At 47.6% G+C, this 25,102-nt stretch overlaps 1 protein-coding gene across 2 annotated transcripts in view; it reads left to right on the top strand.

Annotated features, from left to right (window-relative positions):
- Positions 1-2,097: 2,097 nt before the first annotated feature.
- Positions 2,098-25,102, top strand: part of SNX24 (sorting nexin 24) — a 145,546-nt gene continuing 122,541 nt past the window's right edge. Inside the window, exon 1 of one of the 2 annotated variants that reach the window (XM_080679323.1) lies at positions 2,098-2,512. In XM_080679323.1, the coding sequence (XP_080535449.1) occupies positions 2,453-2,512 (60 nt within the window). In that variant the 5' untranslated portion in view covers positions 2,098-2,452. The remainder of the gene's footprint in view (positions 2,513-25,102) is intronic. The other variant, XM_080679322.1, reaches the window with a different exon arrangement.

The raw sequence follows: 25,102 nt of genomic DNA, 5'->3' as shown, positions 1-25,102 counted from the left end.
GGGCCATAATGGGTTCTTAAACTGGACCGGAGGGCCAGAACAAAAGCATGGATGGAGTGTTTGTGTGAACTAATATAAATTCAAAGTAAAGGAGCGGAGGGGAGAGCAAGAGAACCCTTCGCTCTTTTGGCTCCATGGGCCGGATAGAACAGCCGAACGGGCCGGATCCGGCCCATGGGCCGTAGTTTGCCCATGGCTGTTAGTCCTTAGAAATCTCATTGCCCATAACACTTCCTTGTGGGATTGTCAGGAATTTTCAATGAGACATGGTATGCAATGGCATAGTAAAATATATGCTGCATTCCATTGGTTTTGTAGAGATGAGTATTTAAATTTATAATAATAAAAGTGTAATATGCTAATTAGATCAGACATCCTTCCAGATGAAGCTGGGGCTGGGAGGGAAACCCAGGTCCTGGGTGCCAGAGGGAAGCTGGTGCTGGCAGCCGGGGGAAAGAAGGCCTACTAGTGCATGAATCATTAGACATTATAAGTTTTTAATGCTGTGTATTGGCCCTCAAATCCTATCTAATAAAAGAGGGAATATGCTAATTGACCATCACTCCGTCACAAAGATGACTGCACCCACAGCTGAGGCCAAGTTCCCTTAAGGACCCTTAACAAGCAATCAACAGGGACCTGAGGCTACGCCCTCCCCTGCCTGGTGGGGCTTGACAGGAGACCTCAGGCCATGCCCCCCGCCCTGGCATCAGGCTGGGGGACCTCAGGCCACACCCCCCACCTGGCAGGGCTTGATGGGGACCTCAGGCCTTGCCCCCCGCCCCGGCTCCAGGCCAGGGGACCTGAGGCTCCCCCCCCCCATGCCTGGCGGGGCTTGACAGGGGACCTCAGGCCATGTCCCCCACCCAATGGGGCTTGACAGGGGATCTCAGGCCATGTCCCCCACCTAACGGGGCTTGATAGGGGACCTCAAGGCATGCCCCCCGCCCCATCCTGGCACCGGGCCAGGGGACCTGAGGCTACGCCCCCTGTCCCGTGCGGCTTGACAAGGGTGGGACTGGCTGGGTCTGGATCTCACGGGATTTTGAGGCGCATGTGGGTGGGCGGGGACTTGACTCTGGGTCCCCCTTTTAATGTGCACGAATTTCATGCACTGGGCCACTAGTGTTTATATAAAGCTTTCAAGAAAAATGTGCCAGGCAATATGGCAAGCAGGGAATAATGTGTGTGTGTGTCTGTGTGTGTGTGTGTGTGTGTGTGTGTGTGTGTGTGTGTGTGTTTTAAGGGTACTTTCCCAAAAACTTAGTGGGTGAGGGAGATAAATCACACAATACAGTGTGACAGTCACCAGAGGCTAAGAGACCCTACAATCTGGGCTCCAGACTCAGCATGGAGTCCATGGGGCTGTTTGCTTGCAAACGGGCCAGTAGAAGAAAAGAGGAAAGGAGGTCTCCTCCAGGGCACAGCTTTGCTGAGGCATGGAGTTCTGAGAGGCAGACACAAATTGCAAGCTAGTGGTTGAGTAGGATGGGTCTTCAGATGAGGCTAACGTAGAAGGCATTGCAGGGTCCACGTCATGCAAACTGTTAAATCAAAGGGCCTGACTGTTCTCTTTTCCAGGGCTTAGGGTCTCATCACAAACTTCAGAGCTTTCCTAGTTGAAAGGCCCCCTGGCTTCAAGTGCAGAGTTAGGTGCAGCTGTTTGCCTGCAACTCAAGAAGCTCCGCAGCAGAGGTCACTTCTCTGACCCGCGAGTCACCTCCAAGTTTCTATTCTCTGTGCTCTAAGCTAAGGAAGAAACTCGGAGTTTAGAAAGGTAACGGATCAATTCATTTTTTAGATACTTTCAGGTTCTTAGGTGAGGCAGCATTTTAGAATCGGAGCAAGAAGCCCAAGCGTTTGTCTCAGTGACCAGACGACTTTCGGGCTAACACGGAACGAGAATCGTAGGGAAACAAGACAAGTTTGGGTAAAAGTTGGAGGGTTCGCTGCTATTGCCAGTTGAGAGTTAAAATGAAAATTCAACCAACCAGCACAAAATGAAGAAGCTCCATGCTTTTCTACTCTTCGCGGACTTGCAATCTGTTCAGGGTGATGTTTCCCAATTGGCAAATCCAGCGCCCGCCGAAGGGCAGGGAGCGCCCGCGGCCCAACCCCAAGCCCGCGCGGAGGTGCGCACACCCTGCTCTGCAGACTCGCAGGTTTCAGGCCCCGCCTCCTCCGGGCCCAGCCGGTCTCCGCAGACCTTAGGCCTGGAACCCGGGCGCCCGCAGCCCCGCGCCCCCGCTCCCGTCCCCCGGTGCGGCGTCAGCCCGTCCGGAGCGCGCGGGCGGCGGGATCGCGGCGGACCTGGGTCCACGCCGCGCAGCCTCGGGTCCCGCCGGCGCAGGGGAGAGAGGCGGGGCGGCGGGCCGGGGCGGAGCGGAGAGGAGCGGCGGCCGTGAGCCGAGAGCCGTCCCTGCTCTGTGTCCGCCGGCCGCCAGGCGCAGCCATGGAGGTCTACATCCCGTCATTTCGCTACGAGGAGAGTGACCTGGAGCGGGGATACACGGTAGGCGCGGGCCCCGGGGTGCGGGCCGAGGCCGCTGAGTCCGGGAGGTGCCCCTAGGGCCGCCGCCGTCCCCGCGCGGGGATCCCTGCGCTCTCTCCCCTCCCCCGGCCCAGAGGAAGGGCTGCGCCCTGGGGCGGTTGTCAAGGAAACGGGCACCTCCTGCCAGCCGTCCGGGTGCCGCGGTTCCGTCCCTCGTACCTCCCTGCCCCGCTCCGGGTCTGGGAGCCAGAAGCCAGGGAGTCGGGTCCCCGGACACGGCGCTGCCATGCGCCCGCCGCCCGGCCTCCGGCGCCCGGCTGGGCTGCGTCCCTCTGCGACCCAGCTGCTCCCTCTGCCCAGACACTGTGTCTTCGCGGCGGGTGGATGTGGGCTTCCAAGTTCTGTGGGTTTCATTCGGATGGATATGCTAATTTTAAAAAATAACCATTTGTTGTTCTTAGCCAAAGTGAACACATGAGATGCTTTTAGATGGTTTCCAAAGTTTTTTTCCCCCTCGTTCTGTGCCATGAAATGGCTAAATCGGATACTTAATGAGCACCTGTTCCATACCTAGGACTGTGAGCTCTGAGAATGAGAACCAGGGCCCCAGCTCTCCACAGGGGAGGAGTGGGCGGGAGGGCGGAGACCAGGGCCTGGGACCTTTGGCTAACAAGTTTAGTAAGTAAAGGTAGGTGGTTGGTTTCCCAATGGATTTAGACATCTTTTTCCAGACAGTCATTGCTAGAGGGAGAAGTGCCTCTGGCTGGATAGACCTTGGAAGAATGTATTTCCAGTTGTTAAAGAACTGGAGGGCTTTGGAGAAGGTTCCAGAGGGCAGTCTGAAAGTTCAGATTATTTTATTCACTACTGATTCACTCACTTGCTAAACACCTGTTACACTGATTTAGCCACCAAGTATTTTGATCTCTCCTCTTCCACAAGTTACCGGTTTTGGAGACAGCCTATTGGGTACCTTGTATTTTCATAGGAAGGATTAAAATCATTCTCTCAAAGGAATTTTTAGAATTAGGAGTCCTGTGGTGATTGAAAAAAAAAAAACAATCCAGGGAGCATGTGAGTTTTTAGAATTAAGTAGACTATTGGTCCAAGTGTCCCCAAACAAGTTGGGCTCTGTGGTGGTCATTATTTTTATAGATAATACTTTCCCATGAATTAACATGTGGTTAAATATTCGGTAGCTTCCTTTAAAAGGGGTGGGAGTTGAACTTAAATTTGAACTGTTCGAAGCTTTTTCCTGAGGCCTGCCTGAAACCGTGGCTGTCTTTCATTTTTCCAGCTATCTCACCTCTCCCACCAGCATCAGCAGTCAGGAGGGCCCACCACCTTTGGGGCATTCTGTAAGGATCTGAAGATAAGGCTGCTTTGGGGGCACGTTGGTCTTCAGTTGAATGTGTTCTCAGTAGTCTGAGCTACAAGTTAATTACCTCCCCAAATAAGCACTTCTGAGTAGATTAAAATTAAGGTTTATTGGTTATTATTGATGTTCTTCTGTTGGAGGAACTGTGTTTTCCTCCCAAATCTTCAAATACCTTTTTATTGCCAGGAGTGTGCCAGACTCCAGGTTGTAAATTAAACTGATTTCAAAGGAGTCCCCCCGCCCCCCCTTTTTTTTGGTAAACTTGTTAGTTTGAAGATTGCATATGTGATGAGAGTTTGTATGCTTTTAAAAAAAAAATTCTAACTTATTTAGCTTGGTAACCATATTGTTAAGATACCACCTGCAAGTGATAATTGTCCTTTGTGAGTTTGTGAAGCAGCTTTTAGATACTTTGTTCCCTGTGAGCAACTATTTTATACTTATACAACAGCTTATTCATTCAGCAGATGTTAACTGAGTATCTGCTAGCATGTCTCTTGTAGGTGTTGGGAATAGCCATGAATAACAGTTCATCTTTTAAAAAAAAAACAGCAACCCAGAATTTAAAAAGATTTCTGTTTTCTAAACAAGAAGTTGGTGAAATAACGTATACGTTAGTATACAAACAACTTTTTACATTAGTGATTATGTTTGTGTATTAATTTTAAGAAGTATATCGCATTCTTACAAATTCAATGTCCTGTGCCCTCGGAGATAATAAGCAGGAGTGCTCTCTTAGTGACTTTTCTCCTTATGCTGTGACAACATCTGCTGCTTCTTCTTTTGGATAAATGGCAAGATTTGACTGTAACTCATCCTCCACCTTGTGGATCCCTGTCGGTGTCAGTAGGGATAGGTCTGTCTCCTCCTCGCTAGGTGCCCAGGGACCCTGTGCAGATGGAATGCACCATAATGTGCTCATCCAGATCTCTGTGCGTGGCGTTGCCATTTGTTTCTGAGTTTTGACAGCTGTGTCAGATGTTGAAATAAGACATCCCTGTGCATGCTTTTTATGCCTCCTGCTAGGAGTTCTGTAGAACATTAACTGGAAGTGGTGCTGCTGGGCCTATTTTTTTCATAAATATTGCTCAATTGTTATTCAGAAAGTTTATACAAAGTTATGCTCGATGTACAACGTAATTTACATTTAAAGAGTGAATCATTTACCCTTTTAACATGTAAACATTTACTGTGAGCCTGCTCTGTGCCAGGTGGGGAATTGAAAGATTGGAGTATGTTGTTTCTGCCCTTAGGGCTTCCCAGCCCATTGGATGGGCAAGGTGGGGAAGGGTTAGGGTTAGGTAGGGAAGGGTTAGGTAAGGCAGGGTTAGGTAGGGAAGGGTTAGGGTTAAGTAAGGAAGGGTTAGGGTTAGGTAAGGAAGGGTTAGGGTTAGGTAGGGAAGAGTTAGGGTTAGGTAGGGAAGGGTTAGGTAGGGAAGGGTTAGGTAAAGAAGGGTTAGGTAAGGAAGGGTTAGGGTTAGCTAGGGAAGGGTTAGGTAGGGAAGGGTTAGGTAGGGAAGGGTTAGGTAAGGAAGGATTAGGGTTAGGTAGGGAAGGGTTAAAGAGAGAAGGGTTAGGTAGGGAAGGGTTAGGTAGGGAAGGGTTAGAGAGAGAAGGGTTAGGTAGGGAAGGGTTAGGCAGGGAAGGGTTAGGTAAGGAAGGGTTAGGTAGGGAAGGATTAGGGTTAGGTAGGGAAGGGTTAGAGAGAGAAGGGTGAGGAAGGGAAGAGTTAGGAAGGAAGAGGGCAAATGGGCTCTGCCTCAGGGTGCTGTGCTGAGGGGTGGGGATGGAGGGCGCTGAGGAATGCTGACTTGAAATCTGATTAGGTTTTTGCTGGGATTGTGAATTCTACAAAGAAGTGCAGGGCAGATTCTCATCTCAGCAGAAAGGCATTTCAAACTCCCAGATTCTCCAAAAACAAAGGCAACTTCTAAATCCTTTTAGTTTACAAAGAAACAATAGAGGATATTGTAACAAAATGCCAATGAAGTCAAATATTACTTCATGCGAAGGTTATTCTCTCCACACCAAACTCCCCAGCCCCCACCCCCAGTTTATTTCTTTAGTATCTGTTTCCCTGCTCGGCTTTAAGCACCTCGAAACTAGGACAGTGTCTGTCCCCACTGCTGTGCCCTGGTGCAGGGCCTGTCACACAGCGAGAATGATACCTGCCTGCCGAACAAGTAGTGAATGGTAGAAGAAAATCAGCAGAGCAGGGTAACCCCTGACAGAGGGGTGGGAGGGAGCAGCTCACTGGCCTTGAGGGCTACAGAGGAGGATGGACTTCACCCCCAGACAGTGGGAAGTCACGGGGGAGTTTTAAGGAAGGAAGTAACATGATGAGCTTTGCATTTAGAAAGATGACCCTAAAGCATTAATCATTTAAGAGAAGTTTGCAAAACTTCAGAGAGAAGGGGTTGAGAGCCTGAGCTAAGGCAACTTGGGAAGGAAAGGGGGTGACTACAAGCATCCCCAGGGTCTGGTGACCCGATGTGAGACAGCACGGTGACTCCCATGGGTGTGTGTACAGGAGACCAAATAAGAACTGAAGTTTTTTTTTTTTTTTTTTTTTTTTTTTGTGTGTGTGTGTGTGTGTGTGTGTGTGTGTGTGTGTGTGTGTGTGTGTGAGTGTGAGGGGGAGGGGACGTATTTCATCTGGGACCTGTTGAGTTTTTCATGGTGGGTGAGGCCATTTGATTTTAGAGTTCAGGATGTATAAGATCTGGGCTGGAAATAGGGCTCTAGGGGGTCACTCAGCATAAAAGATGAAAAAGTGTACAAGTTGATGTTGTTCCCAGGAAGAGCAGGTGGAGTGAGGAAAGGGAGGACTGCAGGTAAAACCTGGAACTTGCATGAGCAAAGAATTATTCGTAGAGCATCTAGAGCAGTGGTTCTCAACCTTTCTAATGCCGCGACCCTTTAACACAGTGCCTCATGTTGTGGTGACCCCCAACCATAAAATTATTTTCGATGCTACTTCATAACTGTAATGTTGCTACTGTTATGAATCATAATGTAAATATCTGTGTTTTCCGATGGTCTTAGGCGACCCTGCTAGCGGTTTTCAACCTGTAGGTTGCGACATTGAAAAGGTTCAGACCCACAGGTTAGAACCGCTGCTGTAGAGCCTAATAAGACCATCGGAAAACACAGATATTTACATTACGATTCATAACAGTAGCAACATTACAGTTATGAAGTAGCAACGAAAATAATTTTATGGTTGGGGGTCACCACAACATGAGGCACTGTATTAAAGGGTCGCGGCATTAGAAAGGTTGAGAACCACTGATCTAGAGGAAGAGAGGAAGGACATTTCCCCCAGAAGCTCTGAACAAATGCATCTCTCTTCATCTCTCATTATCTCAGGTTGGTTTCTCAACTGCCCCTGCCCCCAGGGGAATCCTGTGTGCTGATGGGCTGAGGCCAGGGCTAGGTGAACCAATCACCATGGCAAGGGTAGGTTAACCAGAGAAAGTTAAAACAGTTAGAGGGCATCTGGAGCTGGGAAGCACAGTCATTCCTGCCACCTAGCTCCGTACACACCACAGTGGGAGAAGGTCAGAAGGACAGTGAGAGCACAATGTCCACCACAGCACCTTTCAGTCACCCATTGTAAGCTCTGCGATGAAGGAGCCCTTTGTGTAGCAAACACAGAGCTGGCACGCTGCCTCGCTCAGGGTAAGCACACAGCATAATGAACATTACATTCATGCGGAGTGATTAAATCTAACATTTGTAAGCTATGTTGCTTAAGGACAAGAAATACAGTTTGAAAATATTCTTGAACATTAACATACAGAATACTCCATTCCCTTAAAAATCGAAATAGGTACAAGAGGATTGGATATTGTGCAAATATGGTGCTTAGAAATTCGGGGACAGAAGTAAATGTGTTTTCATTGAGCTAGAAATATATTTTAATCTTTTTTTTTTTCAGTAGTTCTTACTTTGTAATTGATCCATTCTTTTCATATAAACTTTTAATTTTGAAATGATTTTAGATTTTTCAGAACAACTGCGTGGTTGGTCATGAGAGTTCCTATACGCCCTCCTCCCAGTTTCCCCATTGTCAACATGACGCATTGCCATTGTAATGTCACAACAAGGAAACTAGCGTGGTACATGACCATTCACTGAGCTCCAGACTATATTGGAATTTCACCGGTTTTTCCACCAATGCCCTTTTTCTGTCCCCGGATCTGACCCAGGATACCACGTTGCATAGTTTCCTCTGCTTTGATGTGAGTTGGTAGTCCAAATCATAGCACACTGTCTCAAAAATGAGGCAAGTGTGTGGTTAGAAGTGAACCTGTGCAGATCAAATAAAATATTGTTTACCTCAGATGCTTCCTGGGTAAGATTTGCCAGTTGGCAAAAGCCTATTGATATTATTCCGCCAGTTGATGGCAGAAGCTGACACAGCCTCCAGGTGAAGGGCACAAGCTATGAACTCATGCTGTCTGCATTCAAGTCTGGCTTCAAACATTTAGCCCAAAGTCTGACTTTGGGCAAGCTCCTTAATCTCCTATGTCTTTTTTCCCTCAGCTGTAAAAGGGGAGAAAATACTATTACCTACCTTATAGGGTGGTTTGAAGATTAAATGTGGTTATTTTTGCAAAGCACAAGGAATGGTAACTCTGGCTATGTTCTTGATTGAGTCTTATTATTTTGAGTAGGGGCTGCCTTGAAGTTTAATTTTCTTAGAGCTCTTTAATGTGAACTAATAATGTAAACAGAAGTCCAGAAATACTTACTTTATGCTATTTAAAATAAACTCTTCCCAGATACTTTGAAGTACTTCAGAAGTAGCAGTTACCTATAACCAACTGATCTTATTACAACTTTCAAGTTGTATATATCAACCTGTGTATTCAGGTTCAGTTTTTTTTTTTGTTTTGTTTGTTTGTTTTTTAGGTTCAGTTTTTTTTAAGCCTATTTACTACATTTTTTTTCTTCAAAATCATAAAGGCTAATGCACATATGTACATGATTAGGAAATAGTATTATAGACAGCGTAGAGATACATATTTCACCTTCTCTACTCTCTTCCATTCCCCACTGCATCCCTCTAAAGCAAAGGACCCCTCAGGCTCACACCTTGCATTTTTATTTTATTTTTTTAAATCTTTATTGTTGAAAGTATTACATACTAGTATATCCCTTCCACCAACTGCCCTGCCCACGACCTCCCCCGACTAGGCTTTCACCACCCTATTGTCTATGTCCATAGATTATGCATATCCTATATAATAAAAGCCTGATATGCTAAGTGTCCGACCGTTCGACCAGTCGCTATGATGTGCACTGACCACCAAGGGGCAGACGCTCCAACTGGTAGGCTAGCTTGCTGCTGGGGTCCAGCCGATTGGGACTGGACAAGATGGGCCGGAAATGCCCTGGAGCCCTCCCACAGTCCCTCCCCGGCCCCAGTCATGCACCAGTGGGGTCCCTTGGCCTGGCCCGAATCCTCTCACAATCCGGGACCCCTCGGGGGATGTGGGAGAGCCAGTTTTGACCTGATCACTGCAGGCCAGGCCGAGGGACCCCACTCGTGCACCGGGCCTCTAGTATGCATATAAACACCTTGCATTTTTATGCTGGTTTTCCAGGTACTCATGAGATTTCCATGGCACTTCCTGTTCATTTGCTTTTTATATGTCTTTTCTGTTTTAATTTTCAATTGTTACCTTGTTCCTCTTCCCTTTTAAAGTAAGTGTTTAGTATGGAAAAAACTCAATATATTTAGCAGTGGAGAGGATAATGACCCGTTTACTCAGCTTTAAAAGTGATCCACTCAGACCAGTTTTGTTTCGTACTCTTTCCCGCCATTCCGTGCCTGTCCTTCCCCATTTTGTTTTGAAGCAAATCTCAGACTTGTCTGAATATTTTCAGTTTGTTCAGGTTCCCCTTTTAAAGTGTAATTACAATATCATTATCAAATGCTTCAAAATAAGCAGTATTTCATAATATCAAGCTATTTTTACATTTCCTTAATTTTCCCATGCATGTTCCTTTTTAAATATGCAGTTTGTTTGAGTTGGGATTAAAACTAGGTCCATGAAATGAGATTATTTAATACTAGTGACCTGGTGCACGAAATTCATGCACATTAAAAGGGGATTAATTAGAGAAAATAATTTACTATTGCTATTTGCCCTTTCTCTATAATAGAAGTGTCAGAGATGAAAGAAAATTAGTAAAATGTATATGAAAACCTTCCTCCTGTCAGAGTCTGGGGCTCACCATGAGACCCAGAGTCAAGTCCCTGCCCACCCACATGTGCCTCAAAATCGCGTGAGACCCAGACCTGGCCAGCCCCCCCTCATTGGGCTAGATCCAGACCCGGCCAGTCCCACCCTTGTCAAGCCCTGCCGGGTAGGGGGCATAGCCTTAGGTCCCCTGGCCCGGTGCCAGGATGGGGGGCATGGCCTGAGGTCGCCCAGACCAGGGCGGGGGGAGTGCCTTGAGGACCTCCATCAAGCCCCACCAGGTGGGGGACATGGCCTGAGACCCCTGTCAAGCCCTGCTGGGTGGGGGGCATGACCTGAGGTCCCCGGTCAAGCCCCGCCAGGTGGGGGGGCGCAGCCTCAGGTCCCCTGGCCCAGCACCGGGAGGGGGATGCAGCCTCAGGTCCCCTGTCAAGCCCCGCTGGGTGGGGGGCATGGCCTGAGGTCCCCTGTCAAGCCCCACCTGGTGGGGGGCCAGGCCTGAGGTCCCCCGGCCTGGTGCTGGGGCGGGGGGAGCAGCCTGAGGTACCCTAGCCCAGCACCAGGACAGGACACGCACCATGAGGTCCCCTGTCAATCCCTGCCGGGTGGGGGTTGCGGCCTGAGATCCCCTGTCAATCCCTGCCAGGTGGGGGGTGCGTCTTGAGATCCCCTGTCAAGCCCTGCCGGGTGGGGGACACGGCCTGAGGTCCCCCGTCTAGCCCCACTGGCAGGGGGGGCGCGCAGCCTCAGGTCCCCTGTCAAGCCCCGCTGGGCGGGGGCGTGGCCTGAGTTCCCCCGACCCAGCACTGGGGGTGCACCTTGAGGTCCCCTGTCAAGCCCCGCTGGGTGGGGGGCATGGCCTGAGGTCCCCCGGCCTGGTGCTGGGGGAGCAGTCTTAGGTCCCCTAGCCCAGCACCAGGACAGGAAGCACACCTTGAGGTCTCCTGTCAAGTCCTGCCAGGTGTGGGGCATGGCCTGAGGTTCCCTGTCAAGCCCTTCTGGGTGGGAAGCATGGCCTCAGGTCCCCTGGCCTGGCACTGGGGTGGGGGTTGCGGCCTGAGGTCCCCTGTCAAGCCCCACGGGGGCAGGGGAGGGCGTAGCCTCAGGTCCCTGCTGATTGCTTGTTAAGGCTCCTTATGGGAAGTTGGCCTCAGCTGTGGGTGCAGCCATCTTTTTGATGGAGTGATGGTCAATTAGCATATTCCCTCTTTATTACATAGGATGTCTCCTTAGTTTTTTTTAATTGATAGGTTCTTTTTCCATCTCTCTATTTTCTCTTTTATAAATATTTTGTTGTATATACTGTGACATTTGTCCCCATAGACTTTCCCACACTGGATTTTGCTGACTACCTCCTTATGTCATTATTAACACACTAGAGGCCCAGTGCACGGATTCGTGCACTGGTGGGGTCCCTCGGCCTGACCTGCACCCTCTTGCAATCCGGAACCCTTCAGGAGATGTTGGAGAGCCAGTTTTCAGCCTGATCCCCACAGGCCAGGTCGAGGGACCCCACCAATGCATGAATCCGTGCACTGGGCCTCTAGTATGAATATAAGATCTTTGGTTACTCAATTCCCACCCTTCCCCCACCCACCTTCCCTCTGAGATTCATCAATCTATTCCATGTTTCCATGCCTGTGTGTTGAGCGTCTGCTCCCTGGTGGTCAGTGCACATCATAGGTACTGGTTGAATAGTCATCTTGTCGCTTAGGCTTTTATATATATAGACTAGAGGCCCAGTGCACAAAATTCGTGCACGGGGGTGTGTGTCCCTCAGCCCAGCCTGCACCCTCTCCAATCTGGGACCCCTCGAGGGATGTCCTACTGCCCGTTTAGGCCCGATCCCACCAATGCACGAATTTACCCCTAAACGGGCAGTAGGACATCCCTCTCACAATCCAGGACTGCTGGCTCCCAACTGCTCGCCTGCCTGCCTTCCTGATTGCCCCTAACCACTTCTGCCTGCCAGCCTGATCAATCCCTAACCACTCCCCTGCCAGCCTGATTGATGCCTAACTGCTCCCCTGCCAGCCTGTTTGCCCCCAACTGCCCTCCCCTGCAGGCCTGGTCACCCCTAACTGCCCTCCCCTGCAGGCCTGGTCACCCCTAACTGTCCTCCCCTGTAGGCCTGGCCCCCCGCAATTGCTCTCCCCTGCAGGCCTGGGTGCCCCCCAACTGCCCTTCCCTGCAGGCCCGGTCACCCCCAAAACTTCCCTCCACTGCTGGCCTGATCACCCACAACTGCCATCCCTTGCAGGTCTGGTCCCTCCCAACTGCCCTCCCCTGCTGGCCATCTTGTGGCGGCCATCTTGTGTCCACATGGGGGCAGCCATCTTGTGTGTTGGAGTGATGGTCAATTTGCATATTATTCTTTTATTAGATAGGATTAGATAGGATAGAGGCCTGGTGCACGGGTGGGGGCCAGCTGGTTTGCCCTGAAGGGTGTCCCGGATCAGGGTGGGGGTTCCCTTGGGGCATGGGGTGGCCTAGGTGAGGGGCCTGTGTTGGTTTGCAGGCTGGCCATGCCCCCTGGCGACCCAAGTGGAGGCCTTGGTATCTGGGATTTATTTATCTTCTGTAATTGAAACTTTGTAGCCTTGAGTGGAGCCAAGCCTCCTGCTTGCTCCGTGGCCACAGCCATTTTTGTTGGGACTTATTTATCTTCTATAATTGAAACTTAGTAGCCTTGAGTGGAGGCCTGTGCTGGCCAGGGCAGGCGGAAAGCTTGGCTTCCTCCATTGCCAGGGAAACCCAAGCCTTCTGCTCTGTCTGTGGCCGCAGCCATCTTGGTTGGGTTAATTTGCATATTCGCTCCTGATTGGCTGGTGGGCGTGGCCTGTGGGTGTAGCAGAGGTACGGTCAATTTGCATATTACTCTTTTATTAGATAGGATTCTTCTGTTTTTTATATTGTGAAGAAGTAGGCTTGATCATTTTTAGATTTGATTCGTGATGCTAGGAGCCAGCCATTGAAGGGTATTGCCAAGATCTATTTACTCATTAGTGGATGCTCAGTATTGACATTTGAATTATATCATTCTCTCTTCATTTATTGGCTTGAATACATGTATGAAGAGAAACTTTGTGTCCTAAATTAGTTACTCTGAGGTGTCATTTTTATTTTAAAAAGGCAGAATAAATGCTTGATTCTTTCTTATTTATTTTTCAAAATAATAAGTTGGTTACCTCCAAAGATCACAAACTAAAGGTGATCATAGAGATTTTCATAAAAAAAATTAGTGTTTTTATGAATGTTTTTATTAATATAAAAATTAATATTGTTATTGTGGATATTAGCATATTTGATGTAGTTCAATCCTTTGCATTTTTCATTACTATATGTATTTTTCAGGTGTGGCCTATTTTCAGGTGTGGCTTTGTTAAGTCGGGTGCTGTGTCCTTTACACAATATTAGTTGTGTCAACTTGCTTTCTACTATAACAAGGTATTCTCCATACATCTTTTACCTTTCCTGCCCCAGATCTGGAATTTGCTTTTTCTCTGAAGATCCCTGGTTGCTTTTGGTGGAAAATGATTTTAGAGCTCATGATCTAGGCACAAGGTATATAATACACATTGACACTGGGTTTGTGGAGGTTTCTAGATCTTTTCAATGGTCCAAGCTAGGGATTTTTAACAGGTAAAATAAGCAGTAGGCAGCCAATCAGTGTTATTCTCTCATATCAATGTTTCTCTTTTCTCTCTTCCTCTCTTTCTCCCTCTTAAAAAAAAAGAAGAAATCAATAACTAGTCTTTAAAAAATTTTAATTTTGTTTTATACTTGTGTAAAGTATATTCTATAACAGGTTTATCTGCAGAAATCTACCTTCTGTTCATGTCCTTTTCACCCTGTTTTCTTCCTTTTCCATTAAAAAAGTTATGGTTGCTTTTGGCTTGGAGGGGGCTTAGGTGCAACCTTCTTTGATTGTCTCAAATCTGGGTTCATTTGGTACTAGCTGCCTGCACCATGCTGCTGAAGTTCATTCCCAGCGAGATCAAAGTCGTTTACCTGAGGTGTACTGGTGGGGAAGTCAGTGCCCTATCTGCCCCGGTCCCCTGGGTCTGTCTCCAAAAAAGCTTGGTGATGACATCTCCAAAGCAACCAGTGATAGGAGGGTCTGAGGATTACAGTGAAACTGACCATTCAGAACTAGAGGCCCAGAATGAGGCAGTGCCTTCTGCTTCTGCCTGATCATCAAAGCCCTCAAAGAGCTGCCAAGAGACAGAAGGAAGCAAAAAGTCATACAACAGGAAATGCTCTAACTCCTTCCCCATAGGAGGAGGTAAAGCCCTTGAATCATGTCGCTCTTCTCCTTGAAGACCTATGGTATAAAGGTAATACATCTTATGTTACATGATAAAGAGAGGGAAAGAAAATGCATATAGTTGCTTTATATAGGTGAATATGTGTATGGATATATATATATATATATATATATACACACAAATATAACAAAATAAGGGGGGAATACTCATGACAGTTACAGCCTCCATTTCTGTAATTGGTCATGTGGTTATGGTTGGTATTCATATGAATATTTCCTTTGCTTTCAGCAAGCACCTCAGCTGGTTGTGGTTCTTTGCTGGTGGGTAACCCAAACCTTCATTCCTGAAGGGTTTAAGATGTTAGTAGTCCTGCCTGAACTGGATTGTTTTAATTTTCTATTGACTTGAATCACTTAGGAGATGTCCAAAGGAATCTCCTATGTTCAGACACACTCTTCCTTACCTCCATTGTGCAGGCGTGTCCAATTCCCCCTTCACAGTCAGGATCAGTCACCCTACTCAGCCCAGTAACTCCCGTCTGTTAATTCAGAGCTGAAGAGGTCAGGTGGCAGTCTTAACTTCCAGTTCTAGGGAATAATTGTTGTATCTCCTGTTGGAACTAAGACTTCTAGGTCAGCAGAGTATAAAGTCGTAGGGACAGGAAGGAAACATTTTGCCAGCACGTTCTAGAAGTAATAGTGTGTGGTGTCACTTCCATTTCCACCCCTTGATTTCCCGGGAATCTGGCTGTGGGAAAAACAGCACCATATATTGGCTGCTGACCCAGAGCATATACAGCCTCCCAGAGAACCTTGTCTCAGCCCTGCAAGGTATCACCACATAGCTGGCTCTGTACCTGAGTCTGCAAAAGGCCACCCCACAGTTCTTCCAAACCAACTGCTGCAGGATGGTGAGGAACATGGTAATTCCATGATCATGGATGGACTCATCGCATCACATCATTTGCTGTGAAGTGAGTTCCTTAATCAGAAGCAAAGCTGTATGGAATGCCACTGTGGTGGATAAGGTGTTCCACGAGTCCATCGTAGTGTGGCAAAAGCATTGCGTGACCAAGCAAAGTGAACAAGCAGGTGCACTGCTCAAAGATTCCCCACAGGGAGGACTGGCCTTCACCGCTGTCCTTCACGAATGTCTCAGAAGGGGCGGGAGTGCTGTAGCTGTCCACTTTCGGGGGGTGCCTGCGTCTGGTGCAGATACATCTGTAAACCAGGCCCGAGTCCTTCTCCACCAACTGATAATATGGGATGATGCCCCATGAGGCCAGAGGTGCGGGTTGGCAGAGAGAAGGTAGTCAGCAGGAGTGGGAACTGTGGGCATCTGGGCCACTGCTTTAAGGAACTTACTTGTGCCTTCAGAGCCTGCTGAGGTCCAGTCTCCTATGAACCACTCCCATTTGATGATGGAGTGCTGCTGGGCACATCCAACTTTATAGTTTGATGAGTCAACTAACGCCCAGTTCATGGTGGCCAGCTCAGGTCCTAGGGTAACTTGGTGGCCACGGGTAAGCCTTAGGTCTCTATGAAGGCCCAATGGCAGGCCAAGAGCTGTTTCTCTGAGAGTCGCCATCCAGAGAGGATGGCAGGGCTTTGCTCTGGAATTCCAAGGACCTGCCGTGTGATTCACCTATAGATTCTGCCACAGGCTCCAAACAGCACCCTGTTTGCACTGCCTCTTCAAGCACCATCCATTGTGCTGCTGGTCCCCATGGCAGAGCAGCTTGCGCAGCAGCCTGGACCTGTTGCAGAGCCTTCTCTCATTAGGGCCCAACGCAAAAGAAACGAGCAGCTTTTCTAGTCACTCAGTAAAGGGGCTGGAGTAGCACACCCCAAATATGTTGCCTCCAAAATCCCAAGAGGGACACCCCATTATAGAGGGCAGTTTGCTTTACTTGGTCTGAAGGTTTAGATATTAATCTCACCGAAAAATACCTCATAGAAACACCCAGGATGTCTCATCCAATATCTGGCTACCCCATGGTAACATTAACCATCACACATCCTTCTAAAAGTGAAACATACATTTTATCCATAAGTAAATATTGTAGTGTTTTTCTCCCTTTTGTTTTAGTTCAGATGAACATAACTTATAAAACAAGCTTTTATATTTTATTTGATATTTACTTTAGACTGTGTTGGAAGGTTTTTATTTTTGGCTGCACACCTATGGAAAATTTGTGTCTCCATTAAAAATATTTTTATTGATTGATTGATTTTATTTCTTAAATTTATCTTCGTTGTTGAAAGTATTACAGATGTCCCCTTTTTTCCCATTGGCTCCTCCCCAGGCCTTCACCACACTATTATTTGTTAGAAAAAGGAAAGGAGAGAGAGAGGAAGGAAGGGAGGGAGGGAGGGAGGAAGAGAGAGAGAGAGAACAAGGGAGTGCCCGTGAGAGAGATTTGTTGTTCCATTTATTGATACATTCATTGGTTGATTCTTGTATGTGCCCTGACCGGGGATCGCACCCACAACCTTGGCATATCAGGACAACGTTCTAACAACTGAACTACTCAGCCAGGGTGATGTGTCTCCATTTTTAAAAAGTGATCATAGTGCAGGGAATAAAAGTTGATAGAAAAGCTCTGTTTTCCTTGTTTATTAGTGAACAATTAGATCTCATTGTCAGTAGAAATTGATGGCTGCAGCTTCCAAACTATTGAGCCTGTGCTAATAAATGCAACAGTTGTTCATAATTTGGTGGTAAATGACCTTTAAGTGTAGATGTTTACAGAAGCTGTCCTTGGGGAACAATTTAACTTCCAAATGACACCCATGAGTACTTGTTATCATTTAAATATGCTTCCTTTTGTCAATAATAGAATAACAAATACTGGTTAGATTTCTAATGTTGATTCAGATACTAGGAAACCTGCTGTATAAATTAGTGTACACTTGATTTATATTGACCAAAATTTTTTTACATTGCTGTGTTACAGGTCAAGGTGACATGCATTTAAATGCATTCTAGACCAGAGGTCAGACTTGACTGACATGAATGCTTACACTGGTTTTAATTAACTTTTAAATATTATCCTAAAATTCCTTCTCAAGCACCAATTATTAGGAAGAGGATTGAAATGAATTTAGGACATTAGTGGAGACCTTATTTTAAAAATCGATACTCTTGATCTTTTCCATAAAAATTACTGGAGTAAATTATTGCTACACTTTATCTTACAATTTGTATGGAAATCAGATCCGCTTTTTCCATGATAGACTCTGAATTCATTGTCTGTGGGTTTTCCATTGATGGTTTTGCAGAAATAATCTGAGATAGCATTAAGGAAAGTAAAGTAATGAACGAAGTCTTACCTACTACAGAAAGTACTTTGTCAAGCAAATGCATTTTCTCGGTACTATGAACTTTTCCACTGATGATGCATGTGGGAGGAGGGTGGTTTGCAGGGTGAGGATGTGGATTAGATTTGCTGGCCATTCATTAGTAGTCCAGAGTAGTATATGTTTTAGGGAAGCCTTAGTCAACATCTGATTTGCCTTTTGAGAGAATATCTTCCAAGTGAATGCTGCTTCTTTTACATATTAATATTGTTGGATAAAAATCATTTGTTTTCAGTGTAGAAAATTTCTCATTTGTGCCCCATGTGAGAAGGTCTAACTCAAAAGTTTAGAACTGAAATGTACAAAGGTTTTGATTTTTCTCAACCATGAAGATCTTCATTGTCAATCAAAAAGTGTGCTTTGCCGGGGAGGGCTATAAGGGGTCAATGGGGGGAAAAAAGGGGACATATGTAATACTTTCAACAATAAAGATTTTTTTCTTAAAGTGTGCCTTGGATTCCATATGAACTGTTATCCATGTAAACAAAGCTACCTTCCAGAGTGGAAAAGACACCAACTTGACCATCTTCCGACGGCAGATACCTAGGAAGTCCGTTTAGTTTCAGCCACACTGTGCTTCCTTAGCTTGTAGCTTTGTGCCTACGTTTCACGCACCTAAAATAGCATCGACCCCTATTGTCCACGAGGGCAAAAGAAGTGGCAATGTTGAAAATGCTAATAAGAGAACGGGAAGTGGAGATGATAAAAATTGAAAGTGATGAGAGAATGACAAATGTTGCTTGTGTGTGTGAGATGAATCATTCAATAGTGGGAATGAATCTGAAGGACAGAGGGGAGAGTCATGCAGCCTTTCCTGTAAGTGGACATGGCACTTAAGAGGTGACTGACAAATGGAAGATTTTGGGGTGTCAGCACCAACTTCGGGTGCCCGGTGCTAAGAGAGAAGGCAGGGAGAATGGGAAGAAGACTAATTGTTGATGTGATGGTATGGCCGGTGGATGGAACACTGTCCAAATGAAGGCTTGGGCTTCCAGTGCAAATGACTAGCTGCTAAAGCTGTGGTGCTCAGTCATGGCTGCATCCTGGAATCACCCAGAGATCTTGACAATCCATGGATGCCTGGATCCCGCCCTCAGAGAGCCTGGAGGTTCCAGGATACGACTTGAGCATCAGAATTGTTAAAGGCTCCTGGGTGATTCTGTTAAGCAGTCCAAGTTGAGAAGTGAACTAAAGATGTCCCCCAGAAGCTTGTGGAGACCATCTGCCCCAACACATCCGTGGTTCTTGGGAGCGATAAAAAAATACCAATTTTCAGGCTCTATCCCCAGAGGTTCTAATGTAATTAGGGCTCAGGCTTTGGTATGGTTTAAAAACTCTCCAGGTGATTTTGATTTGTACCTCAGCCCGAAAACTGAGGGATGGGTGGCTTACCCTGTTTTGAAAAAGATGCCCTGTACAGTGGACATTTAGTATGAAGGTAGGAGCATCAGCTTTGATTTAAAGCTTTAGAGCAGTGGTGGGGAACGTCTGGCCTGAGTAATCATTTGGTCTGGCCCTGCCAAGGCATTAGGGGTGAGTTAATTAAATGTTTGACCAAATAGAGCAGGCTAATTTTTAAGGTGATAATTTTGTATGGCCCGCGAATCCTATATAATAAAGAGGTAATATGCAAATTGACTGCCACACCCTCACAAGATGGCTGCCTATGACCAAGCCAACAGGGGGTTAGTGAGGGACGACCAAACGATTGAACAAGCAGGCTGCGTGGGGTGACCAGGCCGGCAGGGGGGTTAGTGAGGGATTACCAAATGACTGAAGAGCAGGCTGTGTGGGGCGACTAGGCCAGCAGGGGGGCCGTGAGGGGTGACCAGGCTGGCAGGAGGGGCAGTAAGAGGCAACCAGGCCAGTTGCGGGGGGCAGTTATGGGCAACCAGGCTGGCGGAGGGGGGCAGTTAGGGGCAACCAGGCCAGCAGAGGGGGGCAATTGGGGGCAACCAGACCAGCAGAGGGGAGCAGTTGGGGGTGACCAGGCTGGCAGGGGGGAGCAGTTAGGGGTGATCAGGCCAGCAGAGGGGTGCAGTTGGGGGTGACCAGGACAGCAGGGCAGGCAATTGGGGGCAATTAGGCTGGCAGGGGGGGCAGTAAAGGGGGACTAGGCTGGCAGAGGGGGGCAGTTGGGGGCAACCAGGCCAGCAAGGAGGGCAATAAGAGGTGACCAGGACAGCGGGGGAGGGGAGGCAGTTATGGGCGACCAGACCAGCAGGGGGGGCAGTTGGGGATGACCAGGCAGGCAGGCAGGCAGGTGAGTGATTAGGAGCCAGTGGTCCAGGATTGTGAGAGGGATGTCCGACTGCTGGTTTAGGCCCAATCCCCGCCAGATTGGAGAGAGTACAGGCTGGGCTGAGGGGACCTTCTCCTTCCCTCCCCCCTCCCCGCCCCCCATGCACGAATTTCATGCACTGGGCCTCTAGTGATGTTATAAATATCCAAATGGCCCTTGGCAGAAAAAAGGTTCCCAACCCCTGCTTTAAAGGATTGGTGCACATTCTGATTCAGCAAAAGCGCACCTAAGGCTGAGCGCCGAAACCACACTTGGGTCTATAGATCCATAAACAAATGAACTTACAAGGGCTTTCTGCCCTCAGCCACTCTGAGGAACTTCTCCGGAGTGTTGTGACTAAGCTTCGGAGCTAGGCACTTGGTTCCACATTCTTGCAACTCACTAGTTTCCTTGAACCTCACGTCCCTAAAGTGCCTACCTCCGTTTCTCACAAGGATCCAACGTGGGTCCCGAGCCCGTAGGAAGAACTCCCTATGCGGGAAAGCTGTTGCTATTTTGAATACTTCTCATTAAGTTTTTGCCAGTAGGGGTTAATATGCCCTAGTATATTTTACCTTCCTTTCATCCAGAATGAAAATTTTTCTTTTTTTCTCATCTTTGAATACTTCAGTATTTAATTCACCGCTTTAACTGAATTCTCTTTCAAAGCAGTGCTTTCCTTGCAGAGTTTTCCAGTTAGAGAATGAAATCTGAGGTGCCCTGGTCCCTCAAATGTAAGAACAAATGAAGAACGTTGGTTATGTGGTTAAATAAGCCGTCGTTGAGAACCGTGCTTTATTGGTCAGAGTGCTTGGATGAAATTCCCCTTGTTTCGCTTTGCTTTGGATTCCCAGCTGTTCGCAGGCAAAACCGTGCATTTGTTTCCTGCTTTCTGCAGGTAAGAGAAGGTGTTTTGAGAAGCGGCCGGAAGAGTAAGGCTGCATTTGTAAATGTTTTCGTGTGTGGCTCTGGCCTGGCACTGGGATGGGGCCACTTCCCACCCAGACCTATTTTGGTGTGTTTTGCTGTGGTCAGAAGTAGGACTTTGACTCCTGACTCATCGGAGCTGGGGGTTAGCCAGGTTCAGAGGAGGCCAGCGTAAAAACGTCAGTTTAACCTGGAGCATTGTTTTTGAAGCTGCTGCTATGGCCCAGGCGTGTTCCTTCAGTGAGTTCTGGGCCTAGAAGGTTCTTTGGAGCTCATCTTTCTGGGGCGCAGATCATCTAAGCCTCTGGCTGGGGAGGCTGGCAGGCTTTTTAATTGGAAGTTTAGCTCAGAATTTATGTGATTTGCTGTGAGCACATTCTCATGCTGAGTGCTCTGTGGGGCTTGATGAGGGGCTGGTGGGGTGAGCCAGGCAGGGCCTGTAAGAGGTGGCAGGGGATGTGCGGTGTGAGGCACAACTTTATCAGCTTCAGTATTTACATATATTCATTTATTCAACCAGTAGCTCTTGATGACCTGCGGTGTGCTAAGCGCGTCCTGGGTCCTAGGGATGCATCACCTTCAGCAGTTTTCTTTCCAAGGCCCTCAAGACAGTCCAGATTTCTCTCTCATAGGGATTCTTCCTGTTTGTGAACACAGCATACACTAGTGTCAGCTAATCCTGTATGGCTTTGTGGAGCGCTGAACGTATAAATATGGTTATGTTAGCAAGCTTTAATATGAGTAAGCTGTTAACCTCAGTTTCCTTATCTTTAAAATGGGCTGTCTGTAGTATCTAACCCATAAGGTCATTGCCTGGTCAAGTGACATAATGCATGTGAAATGCACTGCCATGGAAAAAGGCGACCTAGAGCCCACATGGTAAGACTTCATTTTTATGGGGGAAAAAGTGCCTAAGTCTTATGGATTGCCCAGGCAAATAAACAGGCACTTCTAAAGAAGTCTTCTTTTGATTCTTTGCCATCGTTTGCTTGAGACATGTGCATCTAGGAGAGTGCACAGAGCAGAAGGCACCTGGCTGGAAGTGCTCCAGACCTGGGTTCTCACCCGCACGTGCCTCCTCACGCCTCGGTCCCCTCCTTTGTAAGACAGCAGAATGCTAGCACCGAGAGTTGTGAGGCTGAAAACGGAATCGGGATCATCAATGAAAAGCACCTCGTACTGCTTGGGAATGTACTGAAAACACAGTTGCTGTTGTTTTCCGGGACCTGAAAGGCAGGAGGATAATGGCGGGTTCTCTTGATAGCAAGCTGGGCACGAAAGCACTCATTTCGCCTCTTCTTGTGTCATCTCTGCCTCCGACCTGGGCAGCCCGCTCTCCTGCTCAGAGCCACCTGCCCAGGGCCCGGAGTCTTCTGGGTTGACACCGCAGGAGGAAGGGGCACGCGGGTTCTGCTGTGGAGGGTGGGAGGAAGCCTGCTGTGATTCTAGTCTGTGAGAGGCCTTTTTGCTGTGCAGTTATTCTCCACTGGCCAGATGCCAGCTGCCCCGGGGCCAGGATCTCACTTAACCCATTCGGGTCCCAAGGCCTCTGGCCTCGTTTCTGCCCGAGTGGTCTTGGGGAAGGAGGGGGTCCTGCTCGTGCCCGATGGGGATGTTCCTGGGCGTGCAAGGGATTGGAAAGTAACATTTGAAACATGTACCCAGTTCATTGGGGGTTAATTTAGGCAACCGAAGAGTTATCCAGGATTGTTGTTAATACTGGAGAGGAACTTGAAACAGAAACTCGGTACAAAGGATGGTCCATGTACAATGAGTTTTGGTAATTCAAGGAACTGTTTTGTAATGTGTTGAGTCAAAATATAGGAAACACTTTCGCCATAAAGAAATGGATATGGAAGTGCCAGAAACTGGCTTATTAAACAATGCTGGTTAGGCATGATTTAAAACTTTGTGCGTGTGTTTTACTATTAGATTACGTGAAAGTTGGATTTCATCACTCCTATTTGACCTGTCCAGTGTGTGCTTCTGTTGGTGGCCCCAGGTCTGTGCAGGAGCGTTCGCTGTAGGCAGCACTGTGGAGCTCTGAACTGTCCTCCAGAATGTCTATGGACCGTTTTGTACCTCAGCCTTTATGAACAGTTCTACTGATTCTCCTCAAGGGGCATACAGACTGTTCTTAAATGAATATGGGTAGACGCCACTATAAGTTGGCTATGGTGCTGTCATTTTGAAAGAGTAAAAATTAGAATTGTAAAAATTTTACCATTTTGTAGATTTGGATGGTTTCTTTAAAGCAACATTTACTTTATGTTGGAGATATGTTCATGTTTACTGGCCATATCTCATAGCATCAGTTTATCAAAATGAAGACATATTACTCTTTGAAAGCACCTCAGCATATTTTGAAGTGATCACTTGCTTAATTAATAGATTTGTAACATTGTAAGATAGTTAATTTAAAGGATAGTTCCATAAAAGTCGGATGGAGATTATAAAGAGCAGTGCCGTCGAACCTCTTTGTTCTTAGTCTAGCATGCAAAGGCAGCAAAGCATTTACCTGTTATGAAGTAGCATAATTAGTCAGTGTAGCTTAGTAAGTCAAGTCTTTGAATGCCTGGTTGGTGCCAGCGCCAGGCAGTTGACAGCTCTAAGGCATGATTCGAGCCCTCAAGGAGCTTGCGGTTTAGCTGTGCGCCAACTGACACAGTATCCACGAAGCAACAAGGCATGCTTTGTGGTAGGACATAGCAAAATAGCAGGCTGTGTGGAATTGAGATTTGGAGAATGAGATCAGTGAAGTATCTGGGAGACTTCTTGCAAGAAATTGTGCTTAAGGTGCTTTGTGAAGCCTAAGTAGGATTCAGATAAGTAGACGGAAAGGATAGGGCTTTGGTGAAGGAACTCAACTCCCCAAAAGAAAGAAAGATGTGGGTGAGCATTATATGGTGGAGATGGGAAGAGAGCAGTGGCCAGTGTGCAGTGGTGGGTAGAGAATGGCATATGTTGGGCACATGGGCCACATTGCAGAGGGTTCCATGGAGGACCCCCAGACCCCCTTTGTTCTGTCTGCTCCTGGAGGGTGGGCAGCAGCCAGGGAATGGGGACAGGAGGGCACATTCTAGCAGGTGGGATGTCTGAGTTGCTTTGGGCGGATGGGTGCTGAGGAGAGAATGCCCATCGCTGGCATTAGGGAAGGGTGATCAGAAACTGAAATCTGATAACTTTGTGCAGAAATCAATAGGATGGCATAGCATGTTTTTGAACAGCAAAGTGGCATGAGAATGGGAAATCATGTTGATTAAACTTAGCTTGGTGTACAGGTGCCAAAGGGGGAGTGATTGGAATCTTCTGTGGGACTGTTGCTATGGCCCAGGCTAGGCTAAGGGGATGACCAGCAGGAAGGTCTGGATTGGACAGTGGCATAGGGCTGACATGGGAGGTCCTGAACAGAACATCAGTGGGCTTTAGAAACTGTCTGGAATTGGCAGCTAATAGAAAAGGATGAATGAAACAATTAAATTAAGTGCCCTCCATCTCATCTCTACGTAGCTCTAGGCACTTCCTGCCGTTCATGCCTGAGCTGCTCCCAGCCCTCAGTTGCGGGAGGATTGGGGTTCCCATGACTCTGAGTCTCGACCCTGGGCCCGCAGGAAGCCTATCCTGCTGCCCTTCTCATAGCTAGTTAGCTGTTTCCCCTTCCCGAACCAGTTCTAGTTTCACTTCCGCCTAGTAGCCAGTGGTGAGATTTTTCACTTTTGCCCAAGAGTTTTCTTCTCATTCCCTCATCTTCAAGCCTGTAAGCCAGTGAATGATGGTTCCCCGTGGCAGGGCTGGCTTCCACGTGGAAAGCTGGCTCCCACATGTGGCTGGAGGTCACTCTGTTCAGATGATGCTTGAGACTCAACCTGATCCTGGCTTTTCCTGGACAGGAACGTTGGGTTGAAGGGACCATACAACAGAATGATGGCTGACCAGGGAGGATCAGGAACAGCCAGCTGCACTGAGCCACATCTGCCTGAGCAAAAGAATTCCTAGATAATAAGAGAGCATCCTCCTTGGGATCAGGGTGGGAGAATGGGGTGGGGGTCTTTGCTGCTTCCAATAATTCTATTTCTTCACTCCCTAGAACCTGGTTGGTGTTCAGTTCCATTGAAGCATGTGGGTAGGCGAGGCACTGGGTTGTTAGGGGGCCCAGCAGGGTTCTGGAGAGGGCAGAGAAGGCGGA

The sequence above is a fragment of the Plecotus auritus genome (genome assembly GCF_963455305.1).
Source record: "Plecotus auritus genome assembly, chromosome: 7".
NCBI classification, from domain to species: domain Eukaryota; kingdom Metazoa; phylum Chordata; class Mammalia; order Chiroptera; family Vespertilionidae; genus Plecotus; species Plecotus auritus.
This window is presented reverse-complemented; position numbering and strand designations above follow the sequence as displayed.